General features: G+C 48.7%; 1 protein-coding gene across 1 annotated transcript in view; it reads right to left on the bottom strand.

Annotated features, from left to right (window-relative positions):
* Positions 1-12,970, bottom strand: part of VEZT (vezatin, adherens junctions transmembrane protein) — a 48,551-nt gene extending 35,581 nt beyond the window's left edge. Inside the window, exons 1-2 of the mRNA XM_061574399.1 lie at positions 12,889-12,970; positions 199-327 (exon numbers count right to left, since the gene is read on the bottom strand). Coding sequence (XP_061430383.1) covers positions 199-327; positions 12,889-12,927 — 168 coding nt within the window. The 5' untranslated portion in view covers positions 12,928-12,970. The remainder of the gene's footprint in view (positions 1-198; positions 328-12,888) is intronic.
* Positions 12,971-22,716: the final 9,746 nt, after the last annotated feature.

Here is a 22,716-nt window from a genome sequence, read left to right as displayed (position 1 = left end):
TCATTGATAACGGGCCCAGATTTTGCAGACAAGTTAACAACTCGGCGTGCTCGAAAGCCTGAACGAACAGATAAGAGGCCTATTCGATGTTTCTTAAAAGTCATAATGCATTTGATGTTGCGGATGTGCAAAGGGGGTAGAGTTCCACACCATTTCAGAGACACCAGTGCGGGGTGGGGGGGGAGGGGAAGAACTCACGCATGACACGCGGCTCTCCATCTGCGTCTCCGCGTGCTCCTCCGGTCGCCCCCCGGGGTCCCTCTGCCGCTCGGCCGAGTCCAGTTGAGTGAAGCCCGCATCCTCGAGGTGCTGGTAAAGAGGCGAGCCCTGGTGCCCGACACCCGGAGAAAAATTATCGTAACAATGTCAATGTAAAATTTCGATTTAAAGCTTTCGTGACTGCAGGGATTCATATTCTTGGTTCTTTCGGTAAAGTCACGTAGAAGGGAAATAATAGAATAATAGAAATATAAAATATAAAAATTCTCACGACGTTTCGACTGCAACACAAGCAATCATCATCAGGTGTGAAATCCACAGCAACAAAATTTGAAAAAAAAATCTTGCTGTGGATTTCACACCTGATGATGATTGCTTGTGTCGCAGTCGAAACGTCGTGAGAATTTTAATTGTTTTATATTTATATTATTTTATTATTTCCCTTCTACGTGACTTTACCGAAAGAACCAAGAATATAATGTCAATGTTATCCATCATCATCAAAATCAATCATTACAAGCATCAGCTGCAGGCCGTGATGAATCAAACTTGACGGGTTAAGGTCTCCGCAAGCCGTTGCCACAATCGCCCACGATCCTGCGATATAACAATCCAGTTCTTATTCATATTCTTAGGTTTTTTCCGTAAAGTCACGTAGGTAAAAATTTTAAATTAATAAAAGTAAAATAAAAATAAAATAAAAGTCACGACGTTTCGGAGGCAACACAAGCTTCCGTCTTCAGGTGGAACCGTCACAGCACGATAGCTGTATCAAGTAAGAGAAATTCAAAGAAAACAGTCCTTGTATATATACTGGTTGAGGGTGGGAGGAGCCAAGGTAGGCCCTGAATATAATTTTTGTGAGGTTCGGTGCAATCCAGTTCTTGCAGACGCGCCCCACGTCTGCGGTGAATTACTCTCCGGCGTGCTCCCTCCTTTTGCTGCCATTCCTTTCTTTATCAGTCTCGACCACCGGCCCACATCCACTCAAGTGACGCGTCCCATCCAAAAGCAACTTCACCTTTCAGTCCAGTCTATTTTACACACTTTCTTTGAACTCACTGTCTGTTGTTGTTGTTGTTGTCGTTGTTGTATCCTCAAATCTTGTAACTCAATTTTAACCCACTTCCCAATGTGATATCGACTGCCAACTTGGTATACTTATGTCATATTGATGACAATACTATATGCTATCATAAAAAATATATATTTTTAAACATTCTTTTTTATATGTGATGTTTCGACTTGGGTCTAATTGTCCACGGTAAACTGACGTTGGCTGTAATTGGGCACGGTCCCTTACGTTATGGCGAGCTTCGGGGTCACTTCCTGGAGTCGTGGAGTTCTGCCATTACGCGTACATTTCATAAAAGCGTGTTTAAAAAAAAAGTTTTAAAAAGATTACTTATTTAATTACCCTGTGAGCCAAGAAGCTCTTAAATCGGTGTTTCATCAACAACAACAACCAACGCAGCAAGTTAAAGTTACATAAATAAATAATATTAACAGATAAGATAAATAAAAAATGGCGAGTGAATCATAACCGCAATGTAAAAAGTAGCTTTTTTTTAAAGAAAAATTAAGTTAGATTTTGATTATCATCAAATCCCATGCTGTATCTCTAAAAAAAGTTACTTAAATCTGCCACAGTAATTATAATGCAGATACAGCCTCAAACACGATGGCATTATAGTGAGAAATATAAAAAAAGCCACAGTATCCATAAAAAACATGGTGTAAACAACGTACTGAAATCGATTGCTTAAAAGAATATAATATTGATACCATGCCTTTAACCTACAGATGTTCTCGAGCCCACGTCTTCATTTTTTTTGTCTCTCAATGTGTGTACTGGACCGTAAATCCAACCGTGGTCCAAGTCCACGCTCCTTTGCGCACGCGTCAGCCTTTGTTCCATTTTAATTCTGCAGCGCGTCGCGTGACAAAGAGCTTCATAGCTCATCGGATTTCTCCAGGATTAATACAGATTTTTGATTCCGATCCATTCATTTGTGTAGCGTGTACGTGCAATCAAACTTCACAGGCACTTGGCCGCGTAAAAAAAAACGACAGGACTCGATGATAGTCCACGGGACTATGCGAACGGCGTACAGGCATGCAACCGCATCTCTGTAAGTCTGTGCAAGTCTACGCTGTTTAGCGGTGGCTGTGTAAGATCACGGCTTGCGCGAAAGGGGAACTCGTGGTTGCAATGAGCTGTCATCTGCTCATTCATAAAGAGCACGCACCTTGTCAGTAAGGAACTTGTCAGTAAGGAACTTGACAATAAGGAACTTTACTCTTTGGTTTTTCGGTAAAGTAACGTAGGTGAAAATAAAATGTTTTAACTAAATTACATTTTTATTTAAAGCTTTCGTGACTGCAGGGATTCATATTATTGATTCTTTCGGTAAAGTCACGTAGAAGGGAAATAATAAAATAATACAAATATAAACCAATCAAAATTCTCACGACGTTTCGACTACAACACAAGCAATCGTCATCAGGTGTGAAATCCACAGCAAGAAAATTTGAAAAAAGTGGCGGTTTGTCCTCAAGTCAGCACCACAGACAGCGATTTGGCAGTTGGTCAGATGGACGAGTCCATCTATGTGTAATGCGGTTGTAAACGGCCCTTCTGAGGTGCCGTCAGGGGGGGAGGAGTTAGGTCACGTGGGGGGGAGAGGGGTTGAGTATAGAAGGAGGGGAACCGGAAGAGCAAGGGGAGTGACGGGGAACCAGGAACAGAGGAAGGCCACGAAGGGCGAAGCGGGGTGTGGCGAGATCGCCACGAACACGGGGGAAGCGAGGATCGGCACCGTTGGCCAGCGGTGACCGACCCGAAGCAGCAAGGAGGCTGCAGTCAGCAGCGGGGCTGCACAGAGAGAGTGGGCAGCGGGTCTGCATACAGTGACAGCCAGAGGGTCTGCACATAGGGGTAGCAGCGAGTCTGCAGGGAGGAGGTTACAGTAGATGAAGCAGAGAGTCAGAGGGGTGAGGAAGCTATAATAGCAGTGAATAGCCGGGGGCTACAAATACAGGAGTTATAACAGCGTGCCGTGTGGGTAAAGACGTGTACCTGAATAAAGACACGAAGACAGAAAGAAGTGTTCGAGTCCTTTTATTACACTGGAGTCAGAAGTGAAACGGCATGGCGAAACAACTGAGGAAGAAGAATATCCCATCTCCGGCGTCGGCTTCATCATCGGACGACGACGATCTTCCTCCTGAGGTCGGCTTCACTTCGGCGGAGGGAGAGATCCGTGAGGGCCCGGGTGTGGAGGAGGTTGCCGCTGCGTCCGACCCATCTGCGTTGAAGGACGAAGATTTAAGATGGACCCGGATGGCGGAGCAACTGGCGACCCTAAAAACCGTCATCACGGAGTTGTGTGACCTTGTCACGCCAAGGGCGGCGTTGGTAGGTGATGGTGGTGATCGGCAGGAGCCCGGGTCGTCTTCGATGGCGCCGCCATCGACCACGCGGCGTGAAGACGCCATCTTGGGCGTGGCGCACCACGGAAGGCGGGAAGCCGCCATTTTGGGGCCGCCACGAGGATCGTCCGCCATCTTGGAGACACCGCGTTGCGACGCCTTGCTGAACTTGCCGCCGGAAGAGTCGGTGACGGACGGAAGCAGGCCAAGGAGCCGCAGTCGTCACCTTACAACTGTTAAGGAGTTCTCCATCGGGGGCGATTGGAGTGCGTTCGCTTGTCGATTTTTGGCGGCGGTACGAACGGCAAGGTGGACGGACGCCGAGGCGCTGGAGGTGCTTCCGACTCTCCTTGACGATGAGTCTGTTCGTTTTTTTCGCTCTATAAAAGCTGCGAAGAAGAAAACATTGCGTGGAGTGTTCGACGAAATGGCGGACGCGTACGAGCCACCGGATGACGCCCATCGCCGCTTCGTGCAGCGGCAACGCGCACCGGAGGAGTCGCCTGTAGCGTACAGGGGCGCCGTGCTGGAACTCGCGATGGCCGCTTACCCGGAGACGGAGCCTGACCTGCTGGAACCTCTCATCTTGGGGAAGATGTTAGAGTTATCCCGGGATCTGGGCATTCCAATGCCGGCGTGCGGTCACGAGAAACTCACGTCCCGGACCGCGGCCAAGTGTTTGGACGCCCAGTTCAATCTCCGCCGCTGGAAACAAGTCACGGCGTGGACGGGCGGTCCTGTCGTCGATGGGGGGGCCGTAGGGTGGGACCCTACAAAGGCCGTGTACGTGCCGGATGCGACCGGCCCAAAGGAGCTGTCGGCCGCCTCCACTCCGTGGCCGGCTCGAAGCGAGCCGGGGCCGCGGGCTCCGCCGCCGGCGCGGCCACGTCGGGACGGGGTGCCTGCTGCGCGCCGACCCGACGTCGACTGTTTCCGCTGCGGCCGTCGGGGCCACTATGCCAGGGACTGCTGGGCCCGGGTTCCGGGGCCGCCCCAGCAGGAGGCCTCGATCGCGGACGTCCCAAAGAAAGACCCTCCGGCACAGGCAAGTCGGTGCGCACCAGACACCCGGCAAGGCCTGACACCTCACTCATCGCCGTTGTTGTGCGACGCGGATGTTCTAAAATATGGGAGGCCAGTATCTGCGCCTTGTCGCTCGATAACGCAGTGGCGTAAGTTGGCTCGGCGGGTTGTCGCGGCCGCTACAGGTTCGTCCACTGTACCGGGGTCGATCCAAGGGGTGGACGTGCGTATTTTGGTGGATTCCGGGGCGTCCGCGACCATTATTTCGGATGTCATATTCCATCTTTTGAACATCCCACCGGGGGCCGTGAGGCCGGCTTACGCTTCCTGCATCGCTGCGAACGGGGGTAGTATGGGCATCGTGGGACAGGTGGACGCTAATATTTCTATCGGGGGGGTCTCGGCCTCGGGCGTTGTGTTAATTTCGAGGTCCCTGGCGGTTCCTTGCTTGTTGGGCACGGATTTTTTGGCTAAGATGCCCATTTTAATTAGAATCAATGAAAATTGCATTGAACTGCCAGGGGGCCGCAAATTGGCGTTTTTACAGTCCACCTGGGGGCGACCGGCTCCGGTTGCCCAGGTGCAGGCGTTATCGGAAGTTTCAGTTGATATTCCACCTGGCTCGCAGATGCTCATTCCCCTACGATACCGGAAGCCGGTTCCGGGTCGGCAGAGTGCTTGTGGAATTTTGCTGTCGCCGTCCGCCGCTGTTACGGGCGGATTGGCACTGGTGGGGGCGCAAACCATTGTCCGTCCGGATCAGCGCCCGTTTTTGCAGGTGTTAAATGCGACTTTTGAAAGCGTGTGTGTGCCGGCTGGTACCGTTGTGGCACACGCCACTACGGCGTTTACGGCTCAGAGTGACATTCCGGACGGGGGGCTGGTGGGTGGTGTTTCACACGACGGAGGGGTGGACGATCGTTGGATCGCCGAATTATGTGCGGAAAATTCGGCCCTTTCCGCTGAGCAGCGTTGTGCGATTCATAAATTATTAGCGAGCTATTCCGATGTGTTTAGCTCGGACGATTTGGACTTGGGACGCACCTCGCTGCTCTCTCATCACATCGAAACGGGGGACGCGGCCCCTATCCGCTTGAACTCGCGTCGGATGAGTCCGGCTGAGCGTGAGCACGTTCGAGGGGCAGTGGAAGACATGTTGAAAGCGGATATTATATCTCCGTCTAATAGCCCGTGGGGTGCGCCTGTCGTGTTGGTTAAAAAGAAAGATGGTAAATTACGATTTTGTGTGGATTTTCGGAAGTTAAATAAAGTGTCGGTGGCAGATGCGTATCCCCTGCCGCGTATGGACGATTCTCTCGACGCCTTGTCAGGGGCTAAGTTTTTTTCAACGCTAGATCTCTCTTCGGGCTTCTGGCAGCTTCCCCTTGACGAGCCCTCGCGGGAAAAGACAGCGTTCCGTACGCCGCAGGGGTTGTTCCAATTTAACTGTCTGCCGATGGGGTTGAATGCAGCCCCTGCCACCTTTCAGAGATTGATGGAGTTGGTATTGACGGGGTTGCAGTGGGAGACATGTCTCATTTATTTAGATGATATTATTGTCTTCAGCCGCACATTTGATGAGCATTTATTGCGGTTGGAGGCCGTTTTTGCCAGAATGCGTTCTGCTAATTTGAAATTCAAGCCTAAGAAATGTCATCTACTGCAACGTTCCGTTCGATACTTGGGACATATTGTTAGTGCGGACGGGGTGGCCACGGATCCAGAGAAAACTGCGTGTGTCCGGGATTGGGCAACCCCCGCCACGGTGGGTGATGTGCGTCGGTTTTTGGGGTTCGCCTCATATTACCGGAGGTTTGTTCCGAATTTCGCTACTATCGCCAGGCCTTTGCATCTCCTTACTGGGAAGGGGCACAAATTTGTGTGGGGACCGCCGGAGGAGGCGGCGTTTCGGAGCCTGCGCGACCTACTGGCTACTGCGCCGACGTTGGATTATCCGGATTTTGAACATCCCTTCATTCTGGATACTGATGCGAGTGACACCGGGATTGGGGCGGTGTTGTCCCAGTCAAAAGGTGGTGTTGAGCGTGTGGTGGCGTACGGGAGTCGGGTTTTGTCTCCCGCGGAAACTCGTTACTGCGTCACTCGCAGGGAACTTTTGGCTATTGTGTATTTTCTCCGCCAATTTCGACCGTATCTGTACGGTCGGTCGTTTATTGTCCGAACGGACCATGCGGCCTTGCAGTACGCTCTTAAGATGGACCAGCCATCCGGACAATTGGCGAGATGGCTGGACACGTTGCAAGAATTCTCCTTCCAAATTCACCATCGGAAGGGTGTGCGTCACGCTAACGCGGACGCACTGTCCAGGTTGCCGCAACAATCCCCTTGTGCGTGTGCGTCGGGGACGCATAGGTGTGGACCGGCTCAGCCCCCCCCTCAGCCTGTCGCGCGGGCAGTGGATGTTCTCGAACCTCCGCTTACACCGGGACCGGTTGAAGGGGGACCGGCTGACGGGATTTTGCGTCTTCCAAGGTCTGTGTGGGTTCGGGAGCAAATGTTGGACGATTCTTTGGTGTCGTTACGGAAACGAACGGAGAAGGCGGGTAAGGAAGTCGGTGCGGGTGGTAATTCGGAAACTGCTCTCCGAGATGGGTTACTGATGTGGAGGGAAGGGATACAGGAACACTGGCGTCTCGTTGTGCCTGCGTCATTGCGCTATGAGTTGATTAGATCTTTGCACTGTGACACACTTTTACACCTGGGGGTGCAGAAAACCCTATTGACGCTGCAACGAGACTATTATTGGCACGGCATGACGACGGATGTCGTCGGTCACGTTCGCGCGTGTCCCGATTGTGCCCGCCGTAAGCCGCCTAAACATCCATATGTTCCGCCGATACAATCGATTAAAGTATCTCGGGTTAATGAGTTGGTGGCGTTAGATATTTTGGGACCCTTTCCGCCATCAGCTAAAGGGAATAAGTATTTACTGGTGGGGGTGGAGTACCTCTCTCGCTGGCCGATGGCCTGGCCCTTGCCTGACCAGTCAGCGGCGTCTATCACGGACGCCTTTCTATTTGGGTATGTAATGGACAAAGGGGCTCCGGAGAGGCTCCTTACGGATCAGGGACGTAACTTTTCGTCTAAATTGTTGGGGGAGGTGTGTGCGGCTCTTGGAACTAAAAAGATACGGACGTCCCCCTACCACCCGCAAACGGATGGTATGGTGGAACGGTTGAATCGGACTCTGTCCGCCATGCTGTGCCATACAGTCGGGGAAAACCAATCTGATTGGGATTTGCATATCCCTGGGGTGCTTTCGGCGTATCGCATGACGCCGCACGCGGCTACTGGATACTCGCCGTTTTTCCTTATGTACGGCCGTGAGAACGTGCCGCCGATTCATGACCAGTTGGGAACCGGTGCGAGGGGGCCTGTTAAGCCTCTTCCTGAGTATATTAAGGACAACGTTCGGCGTGTCGCTGAGGCGAGGGAAAATGCCCGCATGGCTACTGCCAAGGCTCAGGCCAGGAATGAGCGGTGTGCCCGACGTTCAAAGGGGGAGTGTCCCTGGAAAAAGGGGGACCTGGCCTGGCTTCATTGCCCACAGGTGCGGCCAGGTACATCTCCTAAATTACATCGACCTTGGCAGGGTCCGGTCCGCCTCATTGAGGTTCCCAACCCACAGTCGGCGCGTGTTCAGGTTGGTGCACGGCGTTGGTTCGTGCACACGTCCCGGTTGAAGCCATACATTGCCCCACGGCCGGATGCGTCATCTCCCCAAGTTGCCTTGCCGGGGTCTGTTGCTGCCGACTCGCCCTTGCCTGTGTCTGCTGACCTTGCGAGAGCGCCTGTCGTACCCTTCACAGACAAGCCGGCCGTGACAGCGCAGGGAGGAGGACCTTCCGCTTGTGGGACGCCGACCGGAGCCGCAGAACCCACGGGACCTGCAGCTCTTCCTATCCCTCCGCGGACGCGAGTACGGGATGTTTCTGGACGCGAGCGGGACAGTGGCGGGCCTCCAATGGCGACGGAAGAACTTGCGCCCGTCGCCCCTAAAACCCTTCCACGTTCCCGCTCGGCGGGTGGGCCGCCGACCGTCCGGGACGGCCCGGCTACCCGTACTCGCTCGAAATCCCTCACGTTTCGTTAGATTGTGTTATGTTGTGTTATTGTTATAATGTTCTTCAATGCTTCGTGTCTTTTTGCGTGTTGGCCCTTTACACCCGCATTGCTTTTCAGGTTGCAATTCAGCCGAGGTCGGCTGGATTTTCTTTAGGGGGGAGGGTGATGTAATGCGGTTGTAAACGGCCCTTCTGAGGTGCCGTCAGGGGGGGAGGAGTTAGGTCACGTGGGGGGGAGAGGGGTTGAGTATAGAAGGAGGGGAACCGGAAGAGCAAGGGGAGTGACGGGGAACCAGGAACAGAGGAAGGCCACGAAGGGCGAAGCGGGGTGTGGCGAGATCGCCACGAACACGGGGGAAGCGAGGATCGGCACCGTTGGCCAGCGGTGACCGACCCGAAGCAGCAAGGAGGCTGCAGTCAGCAGCGGGGCTGCACAGAGAGAGTGGGCAGCGGGTCTGCATACAGTGACAGCCAGAGGGTCTGCACATAGGGGTAGCAGCGAGTCTGCAGGGAGGAGGTTACAGTAGATGAAGCAGAGAGTCAGAGGGGTGAGGAAGCTATAATAGCAGTGAATAGCCGGGGGCTACAAATACAGGAGTTATAACAGCGTGCCGTGTGGGTAAAGACGTGAACCTGAATAAAGACACGAAGACAGAAAGAAGTGTTCGAGTCCTTTTATTACATATGTTAGGAAAAGAGGAGGGGGGAGAGAATGGAATTCAGTCTGAAAGTCACCGTAAGCGTGAACACAATCAATTAAGACCCGAAATGGTTTATCAAATCCTTCCAATGATTGCCAAGCCAGAATCCATCTTCTCGGTTGAAATTAAATCACAACGTTTCGGAGGCAACGCAAGCTTCCGTCTTAAGGTGGAACTGCTCACTACAGTAATTTTGCTGGAGCAGTTCCAACTGAAGACGGAAGCTTGTGTTGCCTCCGAAACGTTGTGATTTAATTCAGTTTTTATTTTATTTTCACCTACGTGACTTTACCGAAAAAACCAAAGAGTATGGATCCTTGCAGTCACAAAAACTTCAAATCTAGATTCCAAGAACACAGGATGAGATGTTACTATCCTTTGTGCAAGCACTTCCAAGAGTTCATGAACAATGAGCCTGGTGAAATTTGGGGAGCACATCGTCAGTGGTGAACCTTTGGTTCCTAGGGTGTTTCGGCCTTTCACACTATACACCCTCCCCAAAGGCGGCCAGCGACAGGGTGATCAATCCTACGCTTGCGTCCCATTCCCAATTAGTCATAGGAGTTGCCTTGTTGTTGATAAGGAACTTGTAAATCTAGATTTGAAGAGCAAGGAACCATAAGCAAGTAACAATTACAAAACAATACATTATTCACAGCTCTTTGTCAATCCACTTGCTGGGCGAAGCCTCACCCACGCCATGTCAATCAAGGGGGGCTGTTTGACCATACTTCACCACGTTGGACCGGTGAAGAGGGGGCAGCCCCACGCCAGCGCCGGCTACGATGACCGCACGCGCCACTGATGTTCGCCGTGGCAGGGCATCCAACTGGGGTGAGCGGCCGGGGTTTACCGTATTTTCCCGCATATAACCCGCGGGGTATACCACTTTTACAAACAAAGCAAGACCCTGCGGGGTATATGGAGGTGCGGGCTATCTGAATTTGAAGCTTTCGTGACTGCAAGGATTCATACTCTTAGGTTTTTTCGGTAAAGTCACGTAGGTCAAAAAATTATAATAAATGATAACTAAATTAAATCACGACATTTCAGAAGCAACACAAGCCTCCGTCATCAGGTGTAACTGTTCCATTTATTATTATATATTTTTTTACCCACGTGACTTTACCAGAAAAACTAAGAGTATGGGCTATCTGAAATTTGTTTTACACAAAACGCTATTTTTGCGGGGTACATACGGAAATAGCGCAGCGTTGCCACTCCACAGCCAGCCAACAACTCATATCAATTAACAACTCATATCAATTAAACCCGATTGTAAAAAACCCTACTGGTGCCACCCTTGACAGACACAGGCGGGCAGTGAGAATGAGTCGGCACGGCCACATCTTCGGATGGTCCACCTCATCATGTGCATGCAAAATGTTTGCGTTGGTTACCGGATGAATGACCCAGCCAGCAATGGATAGCCATTTTCATTTTTAAATCCGTTATATTAAGTTCGCTTGCTTGCTTACGACCGTGCAAATCTTTCGGTCGTTTTTTAACCCACTTCCCGTGATCCAATCGAGCTGACATTTTGCACACAGACTCGTTGTGCGTGACAATTAATTTTCGTGAAATTTTTTTTCCAAATTTTTACACTTTTTAGGAAAAAATAAATTATATTTAATTACCAATTGCTTAATGGTGGCAGGCAATCATCTGACCCATAGGTGGCAGCCATCTCAAGCCAGAGGACGAGAGGACTCTAGCCGCCACGCATATAAACGATTTATAGTGAAAAACTTTGTTTTTACGGGTTATACTTGTTATGCATTCATTAATTCTTCCCCCCCCCGCCCCCCACTTCGCTCAAGAAGGGCTCACAAGTGATGTCAAACATTATCTTGCTGTGGTTTTTACACCTGACGACGATTGCTCGTGTTGCAATCGAAACGTCGTGAGAATTTTGTTGTTTATTTTCATTATTTATTATTTCCCTTCTACGTGACTTTACCGAAAGAACCAAGAATATGATGTCATCCCATCTACCCCCTCTATTTAAGGAACTAAACAGGAGGAGGATTTCTCCACAGATCTTGTTGTCAGCCTGATGATGCCGGTTGTAATTACTGGCGAAACACCATTGGAACCTCATTTGCCAGTAGAAAAATATGATAATTGTTGTTTTTACCAGATGACGCCAAAACGATGACGCCAAAAGGCGTCATCTGGTCCAACACCATGTGAGACTAGGCTCTAAGGAAAGCTGTCTCGGGTGTGGACCAATCAACTTCAAGGACAGTGCATACATTATCAGAGTTGTGTTTTTTGTTTGCATTACGACTGCAGGTATTGTGGTCAATGCAAACGTGGCTCCTTGTAAAAAAGGTGTCAGTTTTGTTGCCAGATAAAAGGGTAAGAAAACAATTATCATACTGGCGAAACGTTACGATACTCGGATTGTAAATGTTGTGGCTTTGCTCTCCATCACCCACTCAGTCAATCAATCCACACACTCACCCGCCCTCCGATTAGCACGGCTGGCTACGTACGGTGCGAAGAAAGTTCAACATACACACGTACATGCACAAGACAAAGATCCCCCGTGTAGCCTTAACAAACTGTAGGGGCAAGTGCCGTTAGCAAGCGGCACCTATGACAGGGCACAAGATGGGATGGGTGGCCAGCACCACGCCCGGCCGCCTTTGTCTCCCTCGTGGCGATGTGCAAAACATTCAGTTGAGGCCGAGTCGACCTAGGGGAGGCCCAGAATCGCCGGGTTTGTAGCGCAGCGCTCACACTGCTACGTACTGTACACGCACTGTACATACACCACCAATTTCCCAAGCTCCGCGGTCCTCCACTAACACGGTTGGATCACAGCGAGATTGCACGACGCTACGAGCCTCGTTGTGGCACGTCAACCTCGGGGGCGTGACGAACACGACGCGGTGGTGGTGGTGATGGTGTTGTGGTGGTAGTGTGGTGGTGGCGGTGGTGTTGTGTTGGTGGTGGTGGAGTGGCGGTGTGGTGGTGGTGTTGGTGTTGTGGTGGTGTTGTGTTGGTGGCGGCGGTGTTGTGGTGGCGGTGGTGTTGTGTTGGTGGTGGTGGAGTGGTGGTGGTGGCGGTGGTGGTGGTGTTGGTGGTGTTGGTGGTGGTGGCGGTGGTGTTGTGTTGGTGGTGGTGGAGTGGTGGTGGTGGCGGTGGTGGTGGTGTTGGTGTTGTGGTGGTGGTGTTGTGTTGGTGGAGTGGTGTGGTGGTGAAGTGGTGTGGTGGTGGAGGTGTGTTGGTGGTGGAGTGTTTTGGTGGCGGTGTTGTGTTGGTGGTGGGGTGGTGTGGTGGAGTAGTGTGGTGGTGTGGAGGTTTGGTGGTGGTGTGGTGGTGGTGGTGTTGGTGGGGGGGGTGGTAGCGGGTTGCTGGGGGGGGGGGGGTGTTGATGGCGGGGAAGAGTTAAACAAGTCCAAACAACAAAAGAGTTCAACCTTAAACACGACGTCTTCATCAAAATCCGCGCCCTCCATTGAGTCTCAAACAACCGTGGGGGGTAGTGGGGGGGTAGTGGGGGGTGGTGCCCCCCCCCCCCCGGTGATTAGTCACGTGACAATGAATAACCCCCATTACATTTCCCACTGCGGTTAAGCGCCCTCTCGCCTCCCCCCCACACACACACCGGCGTCTCATTGGTTCCCGCGCTGCACGTGATCGTCGGAGCTCTCGATGCTGATTGGACGACAAAGAAAATTTAAATAATTTTTTTTCCACTCGGCGTATGCGAACTACGTTTTGTAACGAAGTCTCCCGCGAAACCTGCTTTACGGTTTGACCGTGAAGCGAGAAGAGGGGGGGAAATTGCGGCTTCTGGTTGGTTGATGTCGTAAAAGGACGCAACGCGCGCGGGTGTTGTCGTAAAAGGGTGTGCCAGCTACCGGTGACGTCACCGCCACGGGGGGTGGAGGGCGGGGGGAATTTATGAATGAATGAATGTGTGTGCGTTTTTATGAATGAGATTAATCGCGTGAGTTGTCTGATAACAGTGTAATAAAAAAATGTTCCTGAGATTGCAAGTGTTATTTCCTAATTGCTTATGCCTCAAAAGTACATAAATGGCTATTATTCCCCACAAACTTTGCCTTTGTGACCAGGACAGTGATCTTTTGAAATGTATTGCAAATAACAGTTAGTAGTCTTTGGTTCTTTCGGTAAAGTCACGTAGGTGAAAATGAAATGAAATAAAAATGAAAACAAGTCAATTAAATCACGACGTTTCGGGCGCAACACATGTTTTCGCTGTAGTCGAACCCACCTGATGATGGATGCTTGTGTTGCGCCCGAAACGTCGTGATTTAATTCAGTTGTTTTCCTTTTTATTTCATTGTATTTTCACCTACGTGACTACCGAAAGAACCAAAGAGTATGGATCATTGCAGTCACGACAACTTCAAATCGAGAATAACACTTAGTGCCCAGGAGCAAAAATAGTGTCACATAGTATAATTAATGGGGGAATTCACGTGGCTTTAACATTGTGTGTGTGTGAACGGCCTCAAGGTGCACATAGCCTGGCACAAGCGTCGTGGTGACGTCACCACCACTTACTGGCGAATGGCGGTTGTTGTTGTTTTCTTGGTTCTTTCGGTAAAGTCACGTAGAATGGAAATAATAAAATAATTAAAAATAAAACATTATCAAATAATTCTCACGACGTTTCGGCCACAACGCAAGCAGCCGTCCTCAGGTGAAGACCAGCGTCTGCATTCAGACGCTGTCTCCCCGACAGACCTGGTCTTCACCTGAGGACGGCTGCTTGCGTTGTGGCCGAAACGTCGTGATAATTATTTTATTATGTTTTATTTTTATTATTTTATTATTTACCTTCTACGTGACTTTACCGAAAGAACCAAGAAGATGAATACCTGCAGTCACGAAAGCTTTAAATCAAAAGTTGTTGTTGTTATAGTTGGCACGCTAAGGTGTGGGGGGGGGGGTGTTACGGCTAAGTGCATCTACCGGTCATCTCAGTCAACCGACCCATGCCACCTGCCGGGTCTGTCCCGAGACCTCCTCCTGCCATCAGCGAGCCTTCGACAACTCCACGTGAGGGCCTCGAAGTGCACCTAGCCTGGCACAGACTCCATGGTGACGTCGCCGTCACTCAGTGGCGAATGGCGGCTGTGTTGGTATTGGCGGTAAAGCAAACACTTAATTGACCCGATAATTATCATTATTTAGGGAAACATGTGTTTTTTTACTCATTAATAAAAAAAAAATCTCAACACATTCGTTAGTAATAACGCATTGTGCTTGTATGTGCTTGAAAGGGAAATACTATATCTAATAGACGACGTTTCGGGCATTGACCCTTCTACACCGCACACATAGACACAACAACAACAACCGCCATTCGCCACTAAGTGGCGGTGACGTCACCACGACGCCTGTGCCAGGCCATGTGCACCTTGAGGCCACGTGAAGTGTCTAACGCCCGCTGGCAGGAGGTCACGGGGCAGACCCAGGTGCCACGAGTCGACTGACTTAGATGACCGAGATGACTGGCTGATGCACCACCTGTGCCCCCTACTGTGCCAGACAAAGCACACATAGACACAGTACACTTAGACAAAGCACACATAGACACAGCACACTTAGACAAAGCACACATAGACACAGCACACATAGACAAAGCACACATAGACACAGCACACATAGACACAGCACACATAGACAAAGCACACATAGACACAGCACACTTAGACAAAGCACACATAGACACAGCACACGCACAAATCTGGAACTTCCCGCCTGACACCCGACGTTCGAAACGCAGTCAGTTTCGTGCTCTGTGCAAGACACCATCTGTTCCGACTGGCCTTCCCATACAATCTAACATTTAAAAGAGGAGGGGGGGGGGACCCCATCTTTATTTGTTTAATTTGCCACTCATCTTTCTCATGCCTAGGAAGCCACTGGAGCGCTATGCACTTTTACATATAAAATAAATAAATAAACCTCCACTTCTGATTTGTTTATTGTGTGTTAGTTTGCTTTCTTTCACCTGCACCTCCGATGTGCCAGGCCATGTACGGTGCGAAAGAAGTTCAACATATACACGTACATACAGAGTCACTCACCCACTCACATAGTCACACGTGCACGCACTCACCCACCCTCCGATTGCGTATAAAATATGTTTTAATCGGTCCATCCCACTTCCTATATTATACGTGGTTCAGAAACATGGAAATGAACAATAAAACACAGAACATGACGGAACAACAACAAAATACGGAACAATGATAGAAACGTGCACACAGAAGCATGGAGATAATTTAATAGTTTAATGACAGAGAACGAAAGATGAACGCATGGGTGTGGGACTATACGCAGGTGAATCAACCATTAAACTCATTGGAAAAGTATAGTTCAGTGGGCCTTAGATGGTAAAATAAAATAAAAACTAGTTTATATTTAGATTTAAAGCTTTCGTGACTGCAGGGATTCATATTATTGGTTCTTTCGGTAAAGTCACGTAAAAGGGAAACAATAAAATAATAAAAATATAAAACAAAAAATTATCACGACGTTTCAATTGCAACACAAGAATTTTATTGTTTTATATTTTTATTATTTTATTGTTTCCCTTCTACGTGACTTTACCGAAAGAACCAAGAATATAAATAGTTAATAGTGTTGAGTCGACTTGGGGAGGGCACACAAGGGATGACAGATAGTTTTCAAGACGAACGATGGAGTGACAGCCAAGGAATGGAACAGACCCAGAGGATGTCAACATCCAGGCACAAGCACAACACTCGAGCGGAACCTACACGGGATGTTGGGCACATAGGGGACACTCACAGAGACCCATAGTCTCATAGAGACCCGTAGACTCACATAGGCACCTGTACACTCACAGAGACCCATAGTCTCATAGAGACCCGTAGACTCATAAAGACCCGTAAACTCACATAGGAACCTGTACACTCACAGAGACCCATATGCTCAGAGAGACCCATAGACTCACATAGGAACCTGTAGACTCACAGAGCCCCATAGTCTCATAGAGACCCGTAGACTCATTAAGACCCGTAAACTCACATAGGAATCTTACTCTTTGGTTATTTCAGTCAAGTCACGTAGGTATAAAAAATAAAATAAATCACGACGTTTCGGGCGCAACATAAGCATCCGTCATCAGGTGGGAAAGCATGGCCTGCTGCTGATGAAGACTGTTTTAAATGTGTGAAATGGGTGTAGCCCAAGGGTTTTAAAGGAGTGGCTGGGTCTAGTGATGTTAATGTGAGAAATTAGCATGTAACTGGGTACGGAAGTGGCTATGTTAACATAGGAACCTGTACACTCACAGAGCCCCATAGGCTCATAGAGACCTGTAGACTCACATAACAAACCGCAGACTCTTACAGAGTTCCGTAGATTCACACATGGGCCCAAAGACTCACATAAAGATCCATAGACTCTTAGGGATTCAAGACTCACGTAAGGGCTCATGAACACACAGATAGCCCATAGCCTCACAGAGACCCTAGCTAACAGAGTGAACCATATACTCACACAAGGATCCATAGACTCACACAGACTACCCGTCGACTCATATAGGGACCCATAGACCCACATAGCGGCCCATGGACTCACAGAGACCGATAGACTGACAGATACCCAATGCTTAGATAAGGACCCGTAGACTCACAGAAAACCCATTAGCTCAAATAAAACGCAGACTCACCTAGGGGACACCAGAAGCCACACAGAGACTAAAACATCTCTTAGAGACGTATGACTCAGCTGACGAGGTGCTAGGCAGTTTGTTGTGGAGCGTCACATTCAGACCGCTATATAAATCCACAGTTTGCGTTGCAATGTAAGTTGCAATAAACCCCACATTACGCGAAATCTCTGCGTAAAACTTTTCTTCGAAATTCGCAGCCGGCAATGTCATCACGACGAACCAGAGCCAAGGTTGGGGTGGGGGTTTTTTTTTAGAAAGAATGGAAGACGGCACGGCTCGGACTTGCAGAATGTTTTTACCTTTCCTGCCAAAAAAGCATCGGAATAATTGTTAGAAAATGCAACACCACTGAGAAAACAAGTCGCAGATGGGTGGGGGGGGGGGGTAGGTCGGTTGGGTTTCTTTAATTCTAATATATATATTTTTTTAAATCTCAGAGGTATAGTTTCAACGAACTATTTTTCCTCTTCCCCAGATGCGTTTAACGAGTTGCCCCGATTTTGTTGATTTATTCTTGTCAAACTCCTCGGCCGTCACGGCCAAATCTGGAAGGGAAGGTCACACGCGCTGGCGGAACGAAGCAGCTGGCCAGCCGACCAAGAGGTCAGTCAGTCGGTCAGTCGGGGGAGGGGAGGTGGGTCGTGGGAGGGGAGGTGAGAGCCCCTTTATGGGTTTTACTAGGTGTTCTTATTTGGAGGGTGACACACACAAGGCGGGAACTGACATTCACTGTGGAGGACTTCTCGGTGAGGAACAGCGGCTTTACACACACCCCACACACACACACTTTTTTTAATTAAATTTAGGAACGAATAGCAAAGCAAGCATCTGTCACACTGGTGGTCGTGGTAGTGGTGGTGGTTGGTGGTGGTTGTGGTTGGTGGTGGTTGGTGGTGGTTGTGGTTGGTGGTGGTTGGTGGTGGTAGTTGGTGGTGGTTGGTGGTGGTGGTTGGTGGTGGTGGTTGGTTGGTTGGTGGTGGTTGCTTGGTGGTGGTTGATGGTGGTAGTTGGTAGTGGTTGGTGGGGGGGGGGTCAGATATTTGTGACGATGTGTGACGAGGCGGGGGGGTTTGAGAAATGTGACGTCACATCAAAATGCGCAACTTTAAATAAATATATAGAATTGTTATAACAACACTAATTGCTATAACAACACTCCTACAACATCAGAGTGCAGCGCCACATTAAATACGCACTACAATGACAATGGTTTAAAGCGATTTGAAGCATGTTTTATTTTCAAAATGGAAATATGGTTTTGGAGGGGGGGGGCAGAGCTTTGTGACGTCATATTTGCGGGGGGGGGTCTGACTTTTTGTGACGTGTGACGAAGGGGGGGGGGTCAAAAATCCTCCAAAATCGCGTGACGTCATTTATGGACGGCCCCGAGTATAGTGGTGGGTAGCGCTACGCTGTGCTCTCGGAACCCGGAGACCCGAGTTTGATTCCCGTCCTGGGCCTCCCCTAGGTCGACTCAACCTCAAATGAGTACCTGGTACGGTGCGTAAAAACATCGCCACTGGGGAGACAAAGGCGGCCGGGCGTGGTGCTGGCCACCCACTCCATTGTCTTCACAGGTGCTACTCGCTCACAGCACTTGCCCCTACAGTCTGCGTAATGGTGTATAACACGTGGAGATTGCATTTTGTGCACCTAGCCTGGCACAAGCGTTGCATTGATGTCGCCGACACTGAGTGGCGAATGCGTAAGCTTGTGTGTCCGTGTTGACGATAAAATCTTAACGGGTTTTGGACCTCCCTTAGGTCCACTCGGCCTTAAATGAGTACTTGATGACGTGTGTAAACAATCAGCACTTGGGAGACAAAGGCGGCCGGGCGTGGTGTTGGCCACCTACCCCCACATCGTGTGCCTTGTCAACCTTCACTAATAGCTCGCGAAAAGCCCTCTTCCCTACAGACTGTGTAGGCTACACGGGGGATCTTTGTCTGTGTGTTTTCGAAATGTGTGGACTGTACTGAATGTGTGTGTTTGCCCCAACAGTCCAAAGGGCTTTACGTTGGATCTTTGTCTTCGTATGTGTGTGCCTCGCCTAGGTAGACTCAGCCTTAAATTAGTAACCTCGTATTGGGTGTAAAAGACATCACCTCTCCTAGGTCGACTCAGCCTTAAATGAGTATTGGGTGTAAAAGACACCACCACTGGGGAGACAAAGGCGGCCGGGTGTGGAAATGGTCTCACCCACCCCCTCGTGTGCCGTCTCGCCTTTGTGAGGGGCCGTCCATAAATGACGTCACGCGATTTTGGACGATTTTTTACCCCCCCCCCCCCCCCCAATCGTCATACGGCGTCACAAAAAGTCAGACCCCCCCTCAAATATGACGTCACAAAGCTCTGCCCCCCCAAATATAAAACATGCTTCAAATCGCTTTAAACTATTGTCATTGTAGTGCGTATTTAATGTGCCGCTGCTCTCTGATATTGTAGGAGAAAACATTTATTAAAAAGTCTATTTAATGAAGCAGAACGTGTTGTCTATATTTATTTAAAGTTGCGCATTTTGATGTGACGTCACCTTTCTCAAACACCCCCCCCCCCACGTCACACATCGTCACAAATGTCTGACCCCCCCCCCCCAGGTGCGTGACGTCATTTATGGACGGCCCCTTAGAGGCTATAGGGGGGATCTTTGTCTTTGTGTTTCTGTGTCAGGGGTCACGGTACCACGGTGGTTAGCGCATCGCTCTGTGAACCCGGCTCACGGCCAACATCAGTGACGAATATATATTTTTAACTAAAAACATTTTTAAAAAATTATATTTTACCAAGTATTGCCCACTGAGATGTTACGTATAGCTCTTTTTAAATCCTTTATATTAAGTTCGCGTGCTTGCTTGCTTGCTGAGGACCGTGCAAATCTTTCGGTCGTTTTTTAACCCACTTCCCGTGATCCAATCGAGCTGACATTTTCCACACAGACTCGTTGTGCCAGACAATTATTGTTCGTGAAAAAAATTCCCAAAATTTTACACTTTTTAGGCAAAAAAATTTTATTTTACATATATTCAAATAGAACGCATTCATGGCTTTGGCTGAACGTCAGAGTGTAAGAGCCCAGAGCGTAACCCCTCCACAGGCCGTGGTGGAGTAGCGCAGTTGGTAGCGCCCTCGCTTCCCATGCCAAAGGTCGCGGGATCGATCCCCGCGTCCTCCACAGGCGAATATATTTTTAAATCTTTTATATTAAGTTCGCGTGCTTGCTTAGGACCGTGCAAATCTTTCGCTCGTTATTTAACCCACTTCCCGTGATCCAATCGAGCTGACATTTTCCACACAGACTCGTTGTGTGTGACAATTAATTTTCGTGAAATTTTTTTCCCAAAATTTTACACTGTTTAGGGAAAACAAATTAAATATTTAATTACCAATTGCTTAATACTGGCAGACAATCATCTGACCCATAGATTGCAGCCATCTCAAGCCAGAGGACGAGAGAACTCTAGCCGCCACGCATATAAAGGATTTAGAGTGACAAACTTTGTTTTTACGGGTTTACTTGTATTAAGTTCGCTTGCTTGCTTGCGTGCTTGCTTGCTTACGACCGTGCAAATCTTTCGGTCGTTTTTTAACACACTTACCGTGATCCAATCGAGCTGACATTTTGCACACAGACTCGTTGTGCGTGACAATTCATTTTCGTGAAAAAATCTTTTCAAAATGTTACACTGTTTAGGGATTTTTTAAAATATTTAATTACCAATTGCTTAATGCTGGCAGACAATCATCTGACCCATAGGTGGCAGCCATCTCAAGCCAGAGGACGAGAGGACTCTAGCCGCCACGCATATAAAGGATTTAGAGTGAAAAACTTTGTTTTTACGGGTTAATTTTTTATTATTACACACTTTCATTTAACTCACTCTGTCTGTTGTTGTATCCTCAAATCTTGTAACTCAATTTTAACCCACTTCCCAATGTGGTATCGACTGCAAACTTGGTATACTTGTGTCTTACTGATGACAATACTATATTCTATCATTAAAAATTAAAAAAATATATTTTTAAAGATTATTTTTACACGCTTTATATTAACTCACTCTATTGTTGTTTTCGTTGTTGTTGTATCCTCAAATCTTGTAACTAAATTTTGACCCACTTCCCAACGTGGTATCGACTGCAAACTCGGTATACTTATGTCATACCGATGGCAATACCATATTCTATCATTAAAAATAAATATCTCTAAACATGTTTTTAAGTTATGTTTCGGCTTGGCTCTAATTGTCCACGGTAAACTGACGTTGGCTGTAAACCACCACGGTCCCTTATGTTTTGGCAAGCTTCGGGGCCAATTCTTAGAGTCGTGGAGTTCTTCCATTACTAGTAAATTCCATTAAAGCGTGTTAAAAAAAAAGTATTTTGTAAACATTATTTTTTTAGAAGCGACCTGGTTCTCACAATTGATAGCCCAACGAAGTGGCTTATCATCGTCACCGTCAGCATCGCGTAGGAAATGTTCTCGCGGCCAAATCCTCTAAACGCGTGGATGTTCATTCTCAATGTGAAGGGGGAAAAAGTAAACACGTAAAAACAAAGTTTTTCACTCTAAATCCTGTATATGCGTGGCATCGGGGCGGCTAGAGTCCTCTCGTCCTCTGGCTTGAGATGGCTGCCACCTATGGGTCAGATGATTGTCTGGCAGCATTAAACAATTGGTAATTAAATATTTAAAACATTTTCCCTAAACAGTGTAAAATTTTGGAAAACATTTTTTCACGAAAATGCATTGTCACGCACAACGAGTCTGTGTGCAAAATGTCAGCTCGATTGGATCACGGGAAGTGGGTTAAAAAAAAGGCCGAAAGATTTGCACGGTCCTAAGCAAGCAAGCGAACTTAATATAAAGGATTTTTTAAAAACCGGGAGGACCCAGAGGAAGATTCACGCGAGCACGCCAAGGGCGAGGGAGCGAACATCTCTCCCCCCCCACCCCTGGGCCTCCCCTAGGTTTACTCAGCCTTAAATGACTACAGTACCCGGTCCAGTGTACAAACTTCAGAACTGGGGAGACAAAGGCGGCCGAACGTTAGTCCTGGCCACACCGCCACCACCATTCCGTTTGCAACCTACAAAGTTTTGCTCGCTGGCACCACTTGCCCCAAGAGGCTATTCGGGGAATCTTTGTAATATTTTTTATCGACGATAAAGTAGCTAGAACAATCGAAGTTTTTTTTTCTACTGAGTCCCGATTTGCTGCGTGGTTAAAATCATCTTTCCCGCTGCCAGACACGGGGTAGGAATCTTTAAAAAACAAGTTTCCAGCAGTTGCCTTCGATAACAACCAAAACACACACAGAGCCACGTGACATCAACCAGCCCCTGTCGCCCCCTTGTATACTGTGTGTACTGTGTGTGTGTTTATACTGTGTGTACTGTGTGTGTGCTGTGTGTGTGTACTGTGTGTGTACTGTGTGTGTGCGTGTGCTGTGTGTGTACTGTGTGTGTACTGTGTGTACTGTGTGTGTGTACTGTGTGTCTACTGTGTGTGTGTGTACTGTGTGTGTGTACTGTGTGTACTGTGTGTATATATACTGTGTGTGTACTGTGT

The sequence above is a fragment of the Lethenteron reissneri genome, chromosome 55, assembly GCF_015708825.2.
Source record: "Lethenteron reissneri isolate LAM-NWPU_2019-01 chromosome 55, ASM1570882v1, whole genome shotgun sequence".
Lineage (NCBI taxonomy): Eukaryota > Metazoa > Chordata > Hyperoartia > Petromyzontiformes > Petromyzontidae > Lethenteron > Lethenteron reissneri.
Note: the sequence above shows the minus strand (reverse complement) of the source record. Positions and strands in the feature narration are given on the sequence as shown.